At 37.7% G+C, this 19,922-nt stretch overlaps 1 protein-coding gene across 5 annotated transcripts in view; it reads left to right on the top strand.

Moving 5' to 3' along the window:
* Positions 1–19,922, top strand: part of cntn5 (contactin 5) — a 244,915-nt gene that overhangs the window by 147,040 nt on the left and 77,953 nt on the right. For all 5 annotated transcript variants that reach the window (XM_041805310.1, XM_041805301.1, XM_041805293.1 and 2 more), the window contains 2 exons: positions 2,562–2,765; positions 15,894–15,996. In XM_041805310.1, coding sequence (XP_041661244.1) covers positions 2,562–2,765; positions 15,894–15,996 — 307 coding nt within the window. The remainder of the gene's footprint in view (positions 1–2,561; positions 2,766–15,893; positions 15,997–19,922) is intronic.

The raw sequence follows: 19,922 nt of genomic DNA, 5'->3' as shown, positions 1-19,922 counted from the left end.
TTTATTAATTAAACTCATATCTGCCAAGTTGATTTAAAGGCCTCACAGAAAATGTTTAGATTTTAATAAATGTTAATGTTAACTAAAACACTCTCAGCTGAAAGTCACCATTTAGTAGGGCCACTTGTTTAACCATCACATCGGCTCCCAGACATCATCAACAGTGAGGGCTTTAGATTTAGGATTATTTTTCTCTAACAAGTTTCTAATAAATACTGTTCTTGCTTAGGCCCAAACATTTAGAGTCATAGTAAATTATTTTGCAATTTAAGCATTAATGTTGTTTGTTTTACATTTTCCTTTATTTACACCGTTTACTCAGCTGACAAAGATACTATAAATATAGACTAAAATGCATTATCTTAAGGACTTCACAACACTAAGCCATCAGTTAACAGCTCCCTAGAACACAGAAGAGTACTGAAACAAGAGCATCTTTGTAAAAAATGAGAAATTTGTTGTAAATCAGCGAAAGGTTTGAACCAAAAATTGATTTTAAATTGAATATTTCATATTGTTGTAACGTTAGGTTGGTGGGGTAATTTCCCATAGCAGCCAATGACATCACGGGCTCCTATATTTAACCCGCCCAAATCAAACCAAGCCAGGAAAGAGGGGAACAAGTTTCTAATGGTCTAAATCCAAAATTTAGTCACACATAGATCTCAGTGTTTTCACATGTTTACAGCAACCATATCCCAACATTTCTAGTGTGTGAAGACACAAATTTTGGATTTCACTTTACAGGGACTTTTAAGATACCCCTATATCTGCATTTTCCTTAGTACCTTTTTTTTACGTAGTTTCTGTCATCTTTCTATTCATGTGTGTATTTTAATAGTACTGTAATGTCTCATTCTGTATAACTACCTGTCAGAGTAAGAAGTGCTCTTCTATAGAGCCTCTTACCATTTTTATTCCACCTCTATTTAGCTTGTAGCACCAAACCAATTTGCAATTTGTAATTGCACTAGGCATTAGAACTAGATTCTGATCCAGATTCAGACTACCCAGTTACTACAGTACACTTACACTAGTTCAGACCACTGCTGACTGAACACTTAAGCCTTTGCCTCTTTGAGCATTAGTTTAATACAATCACTGAGCATCTGAGATGGAAAAGTTCTGGACATAAGGTGCTTTTCTTTCAAACTCGGATTAAAAGACAACTCACCTGAGCCGGAATCACACTTGAACCTGTTGTCAGGCATTGTAAGTGGCCTTGCTGACGTTAATGTTTGTTTTTTTGTTTTTTGTTTTTTTTTTTGTAGAAAATAAACAAGAAGTTTGTTTGTGCTCTTAAGCTGTGTGCCGTGGTCTGTTGTCAGACACTCTTTATTCACTGCACACCTGCCCAGATTCATGTTTGTGTTGGGGCAAAAGGTTGAGGGCGCTGGTGCTAAAGCCATCCAGACTGATGCCACTTCTCCAGATGGTCTGTCCCGTCTATAGGCTACAAAACTGTGCATGTGTCATACAGTGGCATAATAAAGATTTATTTAAATTTAGTTAGGATTTTCACCTATTATCAATAATAGCAATAATATATTGTATTTATAAAGAGCTTTCAGGTACTCTAAGATGCTGTAGATTAGTTAAAACCGAGAGATTAAAACAGTAGGAGCGCACATAGTAATATTACATGCAGCTCATAAAAGAACAAGATATGTTAAATCACAGCACAATCACACATTCAAAGCCTGTTTTAAAGATGGATCTCCAGCATTGATTTGAATGTGGATGGGCTGGAGCAGTCTTCAGTAAGAGCGAGTTTCAGAGGGAGGGGGCGGCTATGGAGAAGGCTCTGTCCTGACTTGTGGTTCTGATCAGTCACAATGATGCCAAGCATTCACATTTTTCTGTCATTGTTCAGAAAAATTCTGCCAAAGACAGAAAATATTCAGTTAATGCAACCTCTGAATAATTTTGTTCTAATATCTCAGTTTTAATGGGACAATTTTACCATTTTGATGATAACACGGACTAATTAAATTACCCCCAATGCAAATAAAAGGCTAATTAACAGCCTTTTTAAGTGATATTTCTTCATCTTTAGGGACCTAAGTCATTCTTTTTCCTTGACTTTACATAGACTTGCATTCGTGTATGTCATAAAACAGAAGCTGTTCCACTGTTGCTGTGATATTGAAAATAATTTTTACATTTTTATCCCTGGTTATTATAGTCTTAATGTCATTCTGTATGGAAAAGGCTGAATTAGTCATATTAGTACCCCATGAAAGATTGATATAGAATAAAACAGTTTTAAAGCAAAGCAATTGTCAACATGTCACATCATTTAAAATTCCACAAACTCAATCATAAACTCAGACAAAATTTAACTCAGTTTTGAATGGATTATGTATTCCAAATACAACAGCTCTAAATGTGTGAATATAAAGACATTTGTATATTATGACTAGACATATCATATCTCTGTAATTCACATGCTTATGAGAGGGTATTCAGAGAAGTAATGCAGACACAAAGACCAATTTATCTCCAGCAGACAGACGGGTGATGCTATTTCTAATCTGCATGATCTGGTCTCACTCTCACAGAGATCATCTACAGCTGGGTGTTTAATGAGTTCCCCTCCTTCGTTGCTGAGGACAGTCGACGCTTCATCTCCCAGGACACTGGAAACCTCTACATCTCCAAGGTGCAGCCGTCTGATGTAGGAAGTTACATCTGTCTGGTGAAGAATACGGTGACAAACGCAAGGGTACTGAGTCCTCCAACGCCCCTAACGCTGAAAACTGACGGTGAGCCTCACACACCAACAGCTTCGATTTGTACAAACAATCCTGTAACCAGTTAGAGGAGGGTACGAAAGGATCCCTGTCTTTCCACCAACAGTCAGAATTACAGTAAATGACAACAACCAAAAACTCTGAACTAATCCAACAAAACAAAAAAATCTAAACCAAACAGAAGCCCTCAATAAAAGCATTACCTTTGTGATTCTCCTGCCATTAATGAGTAGAAGCTAAGCTTCATTAAAATATATGCACAACACTTTCACATACAAGTGTTGCATAATTCTCTGTAGTGTGATATATATATTTTGTGCAGGGAGAAGTGCTTTATAGAAGGGAAGCTTACTTTATCAGGGAGACCAGAGTATGTGTTTTGTCTTATTCCAGTCATTTGACGTTTGCTCCTGTTATATATCATAACTTTTTCTCATTTGTTCCAAAGAGATATACAATCAATTTCCTATCCATCATTTTCAATTACTTTCTCATTTGTAAATGAGAATTTCATCCAAACCTGGCTTTAAGGTGAAGTCAGACTACATGATTTTTTTTTCTTTATTGTTAGAATAGTCACTTTGTCAGATTGGGCGATCACAGAAACATAAACTCCCGCTATGACTAACAGACGAACATGGTGATCAGCTCTTGGAACTGATGTGATGATGTTAGAAGGAAGCGGGGCAGGGCTAGATTACATCTGTAAAAAAAAATTACAAACAAAAATACTATAATTTCAGCAACTGTCTGTTTTTTTTTTTTTTTTTTTTTTGGAGACATGCTCCAAACAAATTTGTACATTTTGACGTTAAATACATTAAGATACTGATAATTCTTTCCTTAAAAAAATTCTGTCGTTGACATCTAAAGATCAGTTTTGAACTTTTCTTTTATTGATTTTTGTTTAATTTTACAGTCCTACCTCTGTTTGTTTAACAGTATGAAAGTATAGATTTTTTTTTCTTTTTTTTAGTTTATTTTACAGTACTTCCTCCCTCTGAAGTTGTTTCACACACACATCAAAATCTAAAAGCATGATTTCCATTCAGATGCTGCCTTTCATTATATTATAATACATTTGGAGAAACCTTTTGTATCAGATAGGTTAATAAAAGTTGGCTGGTCTTCTTTTGGCTGGGACCCCCACTAGTGGGGGGGCGTTATGATTTCCATACACATAGTAAATAGATGGTGAGCAATGCTTTAACATTAGTGTGGGGAGTCTTCTTTGCTCACAATGTGCTTTAGTGAAACTGGCCAACAGGGAAATCATTTTCCAGCATAAAATTAACTGAATCAATGGCCCTTGCTGGATGGGATTTCTCTCTTTTATATTGGCCTCTCAGGAGCCGTGCTACAGGGCCGTTTGTTGGGTTCAGGTGTGGATTTCACCTACAGGCTTTTCACATCCCACTACATAGAGAAACGTCCATCACTCCACACAGGTGCCTGTCATTGTCAAGGTTTCAAAGCGCTGCTGAGATTTCATCCCCAGCAAAGCTGTGAAAAGGCCTCTGTGCCTCCGATCCAGGTCTGCTCCAAATGTTGCACAACACAGACCTACCTCTTTAGGATTACATCCCTTCCAGCAAGATTCCTTCACTGTATTTGCAAAACCGCGCATGAAACTGCCCACGGGGCCGAATATAGTACTTAGCGCATAACCGTGCTAAATTGGTTTGTATTTCTCATTAACCAACATGCAGTCAGAGGACATGTGGTCAGTCTGCTAACAGTTCTCTAATACAGCTTGTGTTGGATAAAAAAACACTAACAGTTGAAATGTAAGTCTACAGGGTTAAGTTAAAGCAAGGCAGATCTGGTGCAAAGGTAAAAATCAGTCTACAAGGACAGATTTGTCAATACCTGGTGCAATCCTGAAGCTGTTCTTGTGATTTTCTTGTGATCCTGTGAATCCAGCTGTCTCACAGGTTCATACTGTCCGGCAGATATGTAGGTGGAAAGTGAAGTTAGTCATTAAAAAGTGATAACACTGCACATGCCTAACTCTACATCTGACAAACTGACTTTTCCTTGTAAGCAAAGTGTTAGCGCTACTGTCATGGTTCAAATTAGGAAGCTCAAAATCAAATTAGTTAGTTTGGTACACTTTTTGTAACCAGTCTGTTAAATATAATGTCAGGGTTTAGATCAAATAAAAGGAGGACCCAGGTGCAAGACAAAAAATGATTCATCATAACAGAAAGGTAAAAACAAGGGTAATTAGCAATTCAGGCCAAAGAAGAAACATTGAACAAGAGATCCAAAGAAAAAAACACTACAGGAAGACAAAACAAAGGAGAAGCCGACATGGGCTGTGTCCAAAATTACATCTAATTCAATCTGGGGCTCTGTTTTTCTTAGGTATATGTAGGGGTGGCTCCAAGTAACAAATGGTTGGGAAACACTGCTTTAAAGAATGAAATTTGTCAAAAATGATACGCAAATCAAACAAGGAAAGAGTTGAGAGGATCCCCTAAACTGGACGAACCCTGACATCTCTTCCAGTAAAGTGTTATTTATCTGTTATGTGATTTGGGCAGGTAGAGGTTCTTAAGGAGACTTTACTGTGATCAGGTTGATTAAACAAAGCATCAAGTCAAGACTTGACCTACATTTCTGACCATTACCATCTACTCCCGCAGCATGTGCCATTCAATCCCACCCACACCTACAACAGGTGTGTCAAATCCCACCTGCAACAGATTTTGACAATCGGTGTGACATAGTCAGAATAACAGTGTGTTTATTAAAGGGAATGTCAATATGTTCACCTTGAGTATCCTCTCTAAAATGAAGGAAACACTAAGAAAACAACCACATCCTTGTCGTGTGTAACAGTGCCACACATGGATAAACAAAAGCAGCTGGAGGTCTCAGACTGGTTTAATCCTGGTTATGGTTTAGTAACAGCAATGTCAAAGTAATATTTAGCAACTGTGTTTACATATCATTTATCATCATTTTAAAGTCAAACAGAGGTGAAATTATTTCCTGATCTCTGGAAAGTTCATGCGTCATAAAATCCTGCAGTGCAACCCCATCAGCTCTTGCAGACAGTAGGTTAATCTTTACTCTACTTATGCCATGCTGTTACCGTCCTCGTTGTTACATGCTTAATGAAATAAGACCAATTAGCATTGAAGTGGTGTTTTTCCACGAATAACTGCATAATGGCTCAACATCACTGAACGCCGGTGCATATGTGCAGTGATAGGTCAACAACACAATAAGAGGAGCATTAAAGTCGGGTCTTTTGACTTATTGAAAAAGTTTTGGTGCACACTTTTGTGGAGATTTAATAAAGTGTCACACTTCCCACCTGCCTTGTGATGCTGGCTATGTGGAGACAGACCCATATTTAAACATGTTTATGCAGCACCAGTGACTACAGCTGAAAAAACAGCAATTAAACAGTGATTTCTCAGTGAATGATTCTAACAGCAACATGTGACTCATCTCCTGTATTATTTTGTTTATTATGAGAATGGAGAAGTGTTTTAAAGAGAGCTTGCTTTGATTGGTGATCATGGAGCAGGAGTATCATCTCATCCAAATACGTTTCCTAGTGGGCGTGTATCAATGCAGCATAAGTCTCAGAGTGATGACTTTGGCGCAACAATTTGGGATTTTATTGAAAATCTGTACATATTTATGAATGTTTTAATTGCACCAATTTCAACCCAGTATACCCAAGATGTGTCAAGGACAAGTGGAGCAACAGTGTAGAGTGGAAATCAACACAGACACATAGACACGCTGCCAAATAGAGCAATAAGATAAGATAGGATGGAATTCAAGACAAAATAACTCAAGAAACACAAGGAACTAAAATTATAAAAGTGGCTGAAACACAAAATCACAATCAAGACTATGACAAATTGGTTTAACAGAACAATACCTTTATCCTGATCTTTATCCAAATGTGATGTAAAATTTTATACCATGATGTGTCTCTTACTCTTTTCTCAATGATTGATGGAAGAAAATTGACCTTTACAGCATCCACATGGTGATATGTGGCTGTGTTACAGGCTAAAGGACAGCACTCTCACCTGCAGCACAACATAGCCAAATCAAATCTGTACAGCTGTAGGCCCATAAAGCCAAAGAATGTCTTGGCACCTCTTCCCTGACAAATCTCATGATGTTCAGCAGCCTTCTGTATTGTGAATTTGTATCTAAAATGCTGAAAATTGCATTGGCAACCCTCACAGCAAACCCCGAAATGTCCCCACTGCGTGCACCCTTCAGTCATTGGATTCTGACCAATCAGATACAGCAATCTGTGCCTCAGTGAAAGTGAGTGGTTATTACACAGCAGACAGTTCAGGCTGCATGTGTGTGCGGCTCACCACTGTCAGCTCCAACCATGACTCTCTTAATCAAAACAAGCATCTGGGCTCCATTATACTCTGCTGGAAGCCATTGATCGTCAATTCACAACCCACCTTGAGCGGAGCGAGGCTAAGCGCTGAGCTCTGGACTAATGCAGTGTTTTTAAACAGAAATAAGAGCTCATCTCAGAAAATGCACTGCCTTTGATTTATTTGTTTGGTGTAAATAGAAGCAGGAGTGCATAATTTAAACGTTAATGCCAGTATCTTTGAAATCGTTCTGGATCACAACACCTTCAGCTTTGTTCATTAATAAAGAGAAATAGACAACAGATGGATTAAACCGCCGTGAATAAAAAACATGTATTTATTTATGTTATAGAGAAATAGTTTCTGTCTGCTCATGCAACTTTGTCTTTTTTCCACAAACATACACTGCATACTGTTTTTTAGGATGATAACCTGCAGTGTATGTTTACAGTTTGGTTTAAGTTTGGTGACTTTTGTCTTATCTTTTTAAAAATGTCATTTTAATCATTGCTAGTCGATCTTTAAAATTCCACACCATATAATCTGGTCTGTCACTGTCCTCTGTTGTGCTACATTGCTCTGCTATGCTTGAGAAACAAGTCTGTTTTCAACAGAGCCAGCTGCGGTTTCTTTTTAATCTGAAAAGAGCAGATCAACCTAAACAGTCCAGTCGATTTCAAACTGAAACACGATGCGCTGACTCCAAATTGTAAATGGTCACCAGTTGGTCAGAGAGTCTCAGAGGAAACACAACAGACATGAGAAGTTATTTTTGGGCGGAAAACCACAGGATTTTTTATAATGCCACGTATCTTACTTGAAAACATAAACTGTGTAATTTTCTAGATAATTTTCTGTGCTCACCCATGGTAGAGGCAAAAGATCATGAAGTACCCAAATGAACAGTAATTCAACCTCTGAAAAGCAAAGTGATACGTTATTTATATGTTACTCTCACTATGGACTCGGTCATGGTGTGATCTAGCAGGTCTTGCGTGAACTTATTTTCCTGTGGTCTTGTGATCTCCCATCCCCAGCTCCTCAGCTCTGCGCTACACTGTGTTGAATATCAGTAGCTCATCCAGTGTGCATGGATGCAGCCATTGATAGTAGCAAAACTGCTATGGAGCATGAAGACACATAGTTTGTGGAATTTGTGATTCATATACCTATATGGATGAATCACAGATTTAAACACAAATTTAAATGGAATAAAATACCCTAGTTCTATGTTTAAAAATCTGCAGTATGTGCCTTTAACCCTGATTTTTGCGCACATACAGTTGAAACCAGAAGTTTACATACACTATATAAAAAGGCACATAAGCTTTTTTTTTTCTCAACCTCTAACATTAAATCAGATTAAACTTTTCCTGTTTTTGGTCAATTAGGATTACCAAAATTATTCCTATTTGCTAAATGCCAGAATAATGAGAAAAGGATTTTTTTAGACAATTTTTATTACTTTCTTCAAAGTCAGAAGTTTACATTCACTAAGATTACTATGCCTTTAAACAATTTGGGAAAGCCCAGATGATGATGTCATGTCTTTGGAAGCCTCTGATAGGTTTATTGACAACATCTGAGTTAATTCGAGGCACACCTGTGGATGTATTTTAAGGCACACCTGAAACACACTGCTACTTTGTGTAACATCATGGGAAAATCAAAAGAAATCAGCCAAGATATCAGGAAGAGAATTGTGGAATTGCACAAGTCTAGTTCATCCTTGGGTGCAATTTCCAGATGCCTGAAGGTGCCACGTTCATCTGTTCAAACAATTATACGCAAGTATAAACACCATGGGAATGTCCAGCCATCATACCGCTCAGGAAGGAGACGGGTTCTGTGTCCCAGAGATGAACGTGCTTTGGTCCAAAAAGTGCATCTCAACCCAAGAACAAAAGCAAAAGACCTTGTGAAGATGCTGGCTGAAGCTGGTAAGAGTGTGTCATTATCAACAGTCAAACGAGTCCTGTACCGACATGGGCTGAAAGGCCACTCTCCCAGGAAGAAGCCATTACTCCAAAAGAAACATAAAAAAGCCAGATTACAGTTTGCAAATGCACACAGGGACAAAGACCTTAATTTTTGGAGACATGTTCTATGGTCTGATGAAACTAAAATTGAACTTTTTGGCCATAATGACCATCGTTACATTTGGAGAAAAAAGGGGGAGGCTTGCAAGCCTGAGAACACCATCCCAACTGTGAAACATGGGGGTGGCAGCATCATGTTGTGGGGTTGTTTTGCTGCAGGAGGGACTGGTGCACTTCACAAAATAGATGGCATCATGAGGAAAGAATATTATGTGGAAATACTGAAGCAACATCTCAAGACATCAGCCAGGAAGTTAAAGCTTGGGCGCAAATGGGTTTTCCAAATGGACAATGACCCTAAGCATACTGCCAAACTGGTTACACGGTGGCTTAAGGATAACAAAGTCAATGTTTTGGAGTGGCCATCACAAAGCCCTGATCTCAATCCCACTGAAAATTTATGGGCAGAGCTGAAAAGGCATGTGCGAGCAAGGCGGCCTACAAACTTGGCTCAGTTACACCAGTTCTACCAGGAGGAATGGGCCAAAATTCCTGCAAACTATTGTGAGAAGCTTGTGGAAGCATATCCAAAACATTTGACCCAAGTCATACAGTTTAAAGGCAATGCTACCAAATACTAATGAAATGTATGTAAACTTCTGACTCAAGAAAATAATACAAAAATTGTCTGAAAAATGATCTCTCTCATTATTCTGGCATTTAGCAAATAGAAATAATTTTGGTAATCCTAATTGACCAAAAACAGGAAAAGTTTAATCTAGATTTAATGTTAGACGGTGAGAAAAAAAAGTTTATGTGCCTTTTTATATAGTGTATGTAAACTTCTGGTTTCAACTGTATCTTGAAACATCCTTTTGGACTGCAGGTCTTGTTGTTGTGTTAATGCAGTCAGAAGACATTTTCTCTCTTCTCACATATACAGGAAACATCACATTTGCAGACACATGTCATCTGGATGTGCTTTCTGTACTATACTGTAAATTGTTATGGAGGACCTTTGGCCTGGAGGTGTATTGGATGTCAGCATGATTTTTTTTACTAACCCACATATTTCCAGTTGTGTAGTGAGAACAAAAAGATTATCCTTAACCCTGAATGTACACACTATAATATCAAAGCACAGACACTTAACGTTGTCACAGTAAAGACATATTGTTATTACTATGTTAGAAAAGCTCTTGCATGTTGAATAACACATATTGCAGACACTTTTCTTGTCTCCCTGCAGCGTTACTGCCTCGAAATTGGCTGCAAGAAGACACGTTGCAAATGTCCAGTCTTCTAAAATCAATTTTAAATTCAAAGTGCAAGGTATAATTTGGTTCATTACAACATTTGGTGTGATTTTAATCACTTTAGTATAAACTCTGGCTTTCTTGCTAGTGCAGTAAAAATTGGAGATCAATGCCTTTAAGGCACTATGCTCAATGAAAGCTGGAGATGACAATCTAATTATAATCACGGGGAACAGTCCAGCTGTCCAAGAATTGATCAGACCAATTCAAGTGTGCAAAGATGATGGAATTACAGTTTTAGTAACACATGAGGAAATCTGGCTCGATTACTACAACTTTGTATTTTAAAGTGATGAACAAAAGTGTGGTATTTGGATTTAGTGGGTGGAATGAATTCATAAAAATGTACACATAATAAAATCTGTTTTTATATGTTTTATTTGGTGTATATTCATAATATCTTTTTTTTGGTCAAGGTTTGAAAACTTTTCTTGCCTCAGTGCTTCTAAGAGACACCTTAAAACGCCCATCGGCTCCAGAATGCCAATAAAACTCACTTCTTTAATTCCATTAGCCTGGAGCTCCTGTAAATTTTAGTACAGACATCATACTTTGAAATTGGTTTGCAGAAGAACAGAGCACAATAGGAAAAAGTAATTTCCCAGTGATTAATAAATGAAACTGGAACATAAAACATAAAGCTGTGCAACAAATTAGGCCCAGTAATGTTTTATTACACCAGCATGACTTTATTTCTTTCAATTCTATCAGGTCTAGCCACCGAGACTGAATAAGATATTGAATATATTGTGGCACGAGCTGGTGAAATATTGCAAATTCATTATATGTGAAGGGCTGCTCCGGAGCCATAAATGTTGAGAATGAGATTGAAATTGAAAAGTTCTTGGAACAAATATCATAAAACTCCTTTTCCATACATGGAGGGCGACAATTCAATAAAGGCACCTCCTTCTTTGCAGCATTGTTTTTGTCACATAAAAAGTGTCAGGTACACGTCAGAGTGTAATTACAGTATCTCAAATGTCACGCCGGTCATTTGTCTTACTGATCATGGACGTTACGGTGCATGAGCAGCAGTACTCCTAATAACCTGAGATGTTTTGTTGTGAAAACAGGAAGGTGCTCAGGTTAGGGACGTGTCCATCAGTGGCGCTTACATTTAATGACTCTCTGTGTTTACCGATCTTCAAACGAGCATAATGCTCATGTAATATTCATATCACAAACTCCTGTTTAATAAGCCATATAATAGTAATTAGATCCCAGGTGGAGGTGTTTTCCTTTGTAACTCTGAATTTACTCAATGCCATTTGACATATCGTTCAGGTAAATGATATTAATGGCCATCTTAACATGCAGATGAATAAACAAAGAAAATGTCCTCTGGCTATGACCGAGTGTGGAGGTGTGAGTCACTGTTACTAAGCAAGATTGATAACACAGTATCACCTCTTTTTAGTGGATTCAGTGGATTACTAATTGTTTACAACATCACACCACTTTTTCTATTGTCTCTGGGGAATATTTGTTTATCATCTAAGTGGTTTGTTTAAGTGATATCTTGACCTGTGAGAATATGTATTTTTACAGTGTATGTGTTGGTATTTACTTAACACTAATCAGGAAAGCATCAATGAAAATAAATGAAAAGATGAACCAATTCTGAGTGATACAGACAAGAGAGTAATAACCCAGAGAATCTACAATCTGATGCATATTCTTTTAAATGTCTTTAATTTACTTTTAGAAAGATTTCTTCTGCAGCTGACTCCTGAAAACTCCTTTTCCCATTTCAAGATGTGCTTTAGGGGTAGATAGCACCAATATGTTCAGCAACTGGGTCACAGAGTGAACCTGTAGCACTATTCACATGAATAAAATCACAAAAGTATGATGGAAGCAGGTCAGCTATTTCCTCATGAATACGTATATGTAAATGATTTAGTCTAGGAGTGCACTATGCAGGCCAGCCAGCTCAGGCATACGGAGTACAATAATAGGTTAGGACCATAACAATAGTACTGAACTTCATAATGGGGCAGCTTAACTAGAAATTCTAAAACAATTGTTCATTTTGTGATACAAGCGTAAAATTTGGTACAGCTATAGCCAAAGGCATTCCCAAAAGATGTGGATATGGAGGCATCCTGAATTTTCAACATGGCACCCATGGCAGCCATTTTTCAAAATGGCCGCCAATAATAACCATTTTCTTATTAATTTTCTTATCAGGAATGGATATTTACTGATATTAAGGACCTAAGTAGTTTAATTTGTCTACCATACCATTGGAGAGGGTGGAGGTTAGGTAAGAAATTAGCAGGGCTTAGATCAGAAATGGGTGTGGCTTAAACTGATAATGCCAAAGATTGGCATTATCAGTAGTTTGAAAGGCTGCTTGTAAAAGGAAAGAGTCTGCTGTCTTTTCCAGCAGTAGATAACAGTGTCATCTGCATGGACCTGGAGACTTTATTGCTAATACTACTGCTATTAAATGTAAACATCAGTTTCTTTGAGACTGAGCCCTGTGGCATGCCATTTTTCCCTTCAAGATAACTAGTGGCAAAGCCTTCAGCCTGTGCACACTGTGATATGCTGGTTAAACAGTTTTCAAACCAGCTGATGGATTGTTCTGACAAAATTGTGTTTTGCAGCAGCAAACACCACTTGTGGGCCAAGTAGTGATTTCTGCATAACGAAACACAACTAAAAAGGTCACATTTTGACCTGTTTATAACTATACCAGTCAGTCAGAGTGTGATAATGTAAAAACTCTTAAGCTACTTTTGTGTCACAAAAATAGTGAAACAGTATGGTTAACAATTATAAAAAGTGAAAACTTGTTGAGAAATGGTGGCAGACAGGAATTTAAAAAGCCCCAATCTAAAGCCAGATGAGCAGTGTCACACAACACTGACATATGTTTTGTTTCCACAAAGCGTTTTGGTTTGGTTCAGTACTGTTGTGTCATGGTTTGGTTCTTTAAACTCTGATCCTACCCGTTTCCTCAGCTGAAATCCGTCTCACAAACCTCCAGCCTTGCTCATGTCTTTTAGAAGATCTAGATCATTTGGCTCAGCTCAGTTAAGGTTGTTTGGCCGCCAAACTGCTCTTCATTTGGTACCAGTTTGTTTTTACCTCCACCAAAGAGGTTATTTGATCAGATGGGTTTGTTCGTTTGTTAGTTTTTTTGTTTGTTCATTTGTTAGCAACATAACTCAAGAAGTTGTGTATGGATATTGATGAAATTTTCAGGAAATGTCAGAAATGGCATAAGGAAGAACTGATTAGATTTTGGGAGTAATCCGGATCACCATCTTGATTCAGGATTTTTTTTAAGGATTCTGTACAATTGGGAGATAGGGCTAATGGTGGAGGTCTGTGCCGTTACCACTTTACACCAGGAGATGGCGGACATGACTTACTTCAATCCCAGCAGCATTTTGGGTGTGTTTCTATCCAAAGTTTTGGAGTTTATAGAGCTTGAAAGACGCACGCCCAGTCAAGGAGACGAGTCAGAGAGTAACAGAGAGAAAGACAGCGAATTGTAGCGAGAATACTCACAATGCTGGGAGGAATAGAGGAATATTCACCCTCTGCCATGACTTCCAGTCGTCCAGTTAGACCATGGGTGAGACTGTCAGTGCATCTGTTGGGACCGGCAGGCAATGCTTCCACCATGACAGTCCACCTGTAGCGAAGCCAGTGCTTTGCCTCACTGAGTTTCCACCCCACCAGGGAGGGAGTAATCAGTGAATGCCGTGGTGGGGGGCACATGGGGACGGATCCAGGAATTTGTTAAAGGATTTTTCACTCTTGGGAGATAGGGCTAATGGCGGAGGTCTGCACTCTCCGAGTGCTTTTCTAGTTTTAAATGTGGATTAGATAATCATAAAAGATTGAAGAAAGGAAACTGGCACTCAAACAGGAGCTAGCTACCGCAATTTATATAAAAGAGCTGTTTCGTTACACAGGTTCATTTGTGTAACGGAGGTTTATTCGGCTGATAGTACGTCATTTCAAAAAAAAGGCATATTTGTGGTAAAATAAGGATTTTTTTATTCAGTCAAAAAATGGTTGCGTGGAGTGCTGCATGGGTTTTGAAAAGTTTAAAGAAAAGCTTGAAAAAATGTAGTGTATCTCTGGTGCTCTTCAGTGTGGGGATCCAACTTAAAGTTTTTAAGAGGTCTGAGGCACTCAGAAGGACTGTAGATAAAAAGCCTTTATTGCATAGGGCTACAGTCATAAAAAACATGCCAACATGTTTCAGCCTAACAGGCCTTCATCAGGGCAGATGAACCACCCAAGGTAAATTTTTTAAACTGTGGAAAAAAATAACTTTTTTGTAAAGTGTATGGATCATATTCAATGTATGTAGAATTTTTTAGTTGATAAATGTTGCCCAAAGATCCAATTAGAACTATTAAGTGCTAATTTTCCTCGGTTTCCATTCATTCCTAACGTCCGCCCACCACTCTGATATTCGGGATTACGTGATTGCACACAATGTATACAACAAAAGAGGGTAATGGGGTAATGCAGAAAGGGCAATATTCTATTACAGTGGTTTCAAAAGCAGGGGTTCTGATCCCATTGGAGGCGGTTGGGGGGGCAGTTTTGGAGCTGTTGTTCACTGCAAAGTGTAATCTGTGTCTGTGCTTGCTTGCTTGCTAATGTTTCAGAATTTACTTTCAATCACCCTTAGATATTATTATTATAAGGAATCACAGTGACAGATTTCAACAGAATAAAGAAACTTTGAATGTCTTGGAACTAATAAAAAACAACAATTAGTACTTTTTTCTGACAAATTTATGGTTTAAACAGAAAATATGACAACTACTTACAAAATACAGATCAAATTAAAGAATGTATAAAAAATATTAGTTCAAACAATAAACAAGGAAATGAGAGATTTTAAAATTTAGACTTTGCCATAAGTCTTTTTTAAGGCTCTTTGGCATCATCAAAAACCATGACATTAGTGTTTTTGTCTTTGATTGTTTTAGTACTTTTCAATCTTCTACTCTCATGTTAAAAATGAAAAACTATCCTCTTGATCTGGTCTGTCATTGACATTAACTAATAAATGAGTAACATAGGTAGCTGAGAGATAGTGTGCCAGATGGTGTGCATAATGTGCAGTCCCAGGCCTGTATACTCCATGATTCAAAGTATTAGGTGTATTTTGAGAGGCCAATACATCAGGTATCCTCTGGGCATTAGGATTTGCTGTTTCATTACTTTCCTCTCTCCAGATGTTGCTAACATATTCATAAAAAAGGTTTCAGGATCGCAGGAAGTGAACATCCTCATTATCTTTGAATCACTATGGCTGGTCTCTGAGCAGCACGTGGCAAGAAAAGACGAGAATGATGGGAAACAGGGGGTGAGTAGCTGTTTCAATCTGCCTCATTCTAATGTCTGCTATTCTTCTTTCCTAACCTTTTCCAGGTGTCATGGGTGAATATGAGCCTAAAATTGAAGTGCATTTCCCTACATCTGTTCTGGCTGCCAAGGGAGTGACTGTCAGGCTGGAGTGCTTTGCTCTAGGGAAGTAAGTAAACAAGAACATATAGCTCAAATATCTGCAACTGTTTATTATAGCGCTGTGGTATTAATCACCAGGAACAGTGAAGTACAGCGTATCACCGCTCTGTTCCAGAGAGATTCTTAAGATAATACTCCTTGTGTGTTTTTTTTCTCCTCTTTAAATGACATTATTCCATTACCTGAATGGGAACCAGGCACATCTTGTCTTCAGGCAGGATGTTAAGTGAGTGTAGAGAAGTGCAGCATCGTAGCGCGGCTGTTAGATGGCATGTTAGTGCATAGGGGGAAGACTGAATGGGGAATTCAGCCCTAGGGACCCATGTGTTCACATAATTGAGAAGTCTAATGTATCTGTGTTTCCTGGGTGCTTTCAGGCTCTGTTATGAATGTGAAGAGCCAAGGTTACGTCTGTGGAAAAAAAAAAATGAAATTGGTTGTAGTTGTCACACTTTTGTCCACAGAGACTAAAATCCAAACCACTTAACGTGGTTGCTAAAGTTAGCATTGCTGGCTGGATGGTGGACAAAAAAATCTGCGTTTTCATGTGGAAACATCTGAAATAGATTTTTTTATCAAAATATCTCTAATGGTTTAACTGTGAAGTGGCAAATGTCAACCTTTATTTGTGAAATAAAAACGCTCAGCTTGGCAGTTTTTCAGATTTCTATCTGTTTAGTTTCACAAGCAACAAAAAAAGAGATGTTTTATAGAATAGGCAGTTTTAGACCCTTTTAGGAGTGCCAGAGCACCCCTACATTTTAACTTAGCACACCTAGAGAATTATAATAAGAGGAAGTGTCCCACTTTAAGGTAAGATAAGTGTTGTGAATATTGTCGTTTTAAATTTTTGAAGGCGAAACACGAAAGTCTAACTAATAGCTTCATGTAAGGTAGCAGTGGCAGTTTGATCTATATAAATGGCAGAAAACCCGTAAGTTAATATAACAAAAAAGAGTTGTTTTTTTTTTTTTGGTGATATAATATTTATTAGTAGGCCTTTTTTTTTCTTGTCATGCTTTTCAAGTGCTGGAGTAAAAAATGATTAATATTACCTAGTGCGGCGATGCAGTCTTCAAGGGATATTACTGTATTTTTGAAGATGTATAGTCTAGCTTCCTTGCTTGAGGAAGCATCACAATTTAGTACATATTTGGGTAATATGACCTGGGCTACATGCTATATATTTAAATGTATGTATAAATGATACATTGTTGTCAATATTTGATTCTGCTTTTCTTTTTAACAGTGAATTCACAGTTAACAAGATCTGATCGGTTTCTCTTTTGACATTTGACACCCTCCTTATCCACCCCACAGACCCTCACTGTTTGCTCAGTAGGCCTACCTCTGCTCTCAGTCTGATTAGCGCTCTGCCTCCTCTCTTTGTCACTCTTCCTCTTCTTTGGTGTTCTGTTTTATTCTCAAAGTTATGTCGTTACTCCCTTGAACTGGTTTTCATTACACATGAGCAGCTTCTTGTTAGTTATGGCATTGATGTTCATAACGTGTTGGTAGTGTGCTCTTGAGTGGTGTCTGACCTATTTACTAGGTTTTAAAGTAGCCTAGCAAACTCAGGAGTTAACTCTTAAACAAGGAAGTCTGCACATCAGTAGATACATTCACTGTTGCTGCACGGTTGCATGCAGGTGACTGTGCTTGACCGTTTGTGTCTGATTGTGTTAGGGATGCACGCGGTAAAACGGTTGAATAAGCTTATCAAATTAGGCAGCACAAGATTTATGCTAATTAGCTATTTTTTTTTATAAAGAAGGGCTCGAAATCCTGGTCTGTAATGCTCTTTGAAACTGTAATGAACCCCCAGCCACTAGAAGCAGCTGTGGCTTCAGCGAATGTCTGCTGCGGTCCTGTTTGAGCCCCCCCCCTGCTCTTTACCGGATATAAACATGAGAAGCTTAGCAATTAGCGTGTAGTAGAAACAGCGCGGTATGACTTTTTTTTAAAGTAATAAATGGACATAAAGTGATATGTATGCTTTCAAGGGTTGGACTAACTGCTCTACCGAAGTGAAAAGGCCAGTGTTTTAAGTATTTTCTACTCTTAAGACTTGTCAATTAAATGGAATTCATGTTTGCATAGCTGTATTGAGAAATAGACACCTTAAAACATCCCTTGTGTGTGCACTGTGGAGAAGTGCTCAAAAACAGAAGATGGAGGAGGAGAGATAGTGAGGCTCTATTAATAATCAATCTTTGTGTTCAGCTTTTTTTATTACGTTATGTTTGTGCAGCACTACTTGTTAATCATTTAAAATCCCATGCAGGTTCCTACATATTGTCTAAATTGCATGAATATTGGGGGCACACAACATAGGGGCTTTTCCTTGATTCCTTTGCAGTGAACATTTCTTATAAATTCAGGCTGAAAGATATAAAAAATGTAACTGCGACTGGCTGACTCATACTGCAAATGCCATGTATATTTTGTTTTGAGGGGATGATGATTTTATGTAATTCTCATTTTTAAACTTTTCTAGAAAAATTTAAGACTGGAAGGCTTTCTTTATGTGTAGAGCCTTTGCTGCAAGAAAGAAGAAAAAATATTTAACTGTATTTTTAAAATGTGATTAAACGTCCAACCTTCAAATGAAAAAGATGTGTTCTCTTTGAAGTTTTGGTTATTTCAATACTTTTGATCATTAAATTAAATATATTTTATCATTTTTTTCTGAATCAAGTGAACTACTGTAATGCTCCAAAGTGAAACAAGTAATCCAATTTAGAAATGGTCTAAGTTCAAAAGTCTAAAATACATAACTAAAGATATAATTAAAGGGGACCATAATGCAATCATCTTGAAAGTTAAGAGGACCATTATATTGTCCCTGCTCTCACTGTCTTCATGTCATTAATCCCTTCTGCCCTTGACTGTGGCCGACAAAGCACCGTCACTGGTTAATATCCCAGCAGACAATCACTTCAAGGAGCTTTGGCATTCACATACACAGAGCTTTCCTGTCCCGTCTTAGCTCATGGTGCCATCATAAATATTGATCAACAGCAGAACAAAACCCATTTTAACTTCATTTTCAGTGCTATATAAAGACTGGCATTTCTTAATAGGGTGCATTGATAAATCATTCATCTCTACGTAAAAGGGTAAGTCACGGGGATCACTGTCTGAATGAAAGCCATCGTGCACAAATTACTTCACTGAAGGAGGCACAGGACGAGGACTCAAGCTGATCTGCAAAACTCCTGCTTAGCTTGATAGGAAAAACAATGGGGTGTGATATTATAATGCAGTGTCTATATATTCAGGAAATGACTTAGCATATTGTGGCTAATTAATTTGAATAAAGGCAAGCAATTATGAGGTCCTTAGTTATGTGTAGATTAAAGATTGTTTGCACTTAAGATATGCAGCAGTAATGCATAATTCATGTTGAATCATAGCAAACAAAAAGCTGCAGGGATAGTAGAAGATTTTGTCATACAGTAAAAATAATTAGTTTTACTATCAAACAAGGAAGGTTTAAGATCAGTCCTTTCGGGGTGTACCACTCATTGAGAAATATGTGACACGTAGAGTTAATTGGAAGTGTTCAATCTTCCTGCTTAACCGTTCATTTCATGAAAAATAAGAAATATTTTCCTACTTCCATATCACAAGTCTGCTTATCATTGATGAGACATATGATGTTATCACTATTTAACAGTTACATCAGCAAAACTTTTAAATGCAGGAATTTTAAAGGGATATTTCTGTATTTTTGAAGTTGGGTTGTATGAAGTACTTGGTGATGGTTGTGCCATTACCCTCCAGTGATTTTAGTGAGTTTTGCCCCTTCAAACAGGACATGCTTGGTGAAGATATTAATAAGATAAATTGGAGAGTTTAAGGTAAAAATGGGCCAAACAACACTTTATCAAACATTTTTCAAAGAGTTTTATTTTTAACCCAGAACATGAA

This window comes from Cheilinus undulatus, linkage group 2, assembly GCF_018320785.1.
Source record: "Cheilinus undulatus linkage group 2, ASM1832078v1, whole genome shotgun sequence".
NCBI lineage: Eukaryota > Metazoa > Chordata > Actinopteri > Labriformes > Labridae > Cheilinus > Cheilinus undulatus.
The sequence above is the reverse complement of the archived record's forward strand: the minus strand, read 5'-3'. Positions and strand labels throughout refer to the sequence as shown.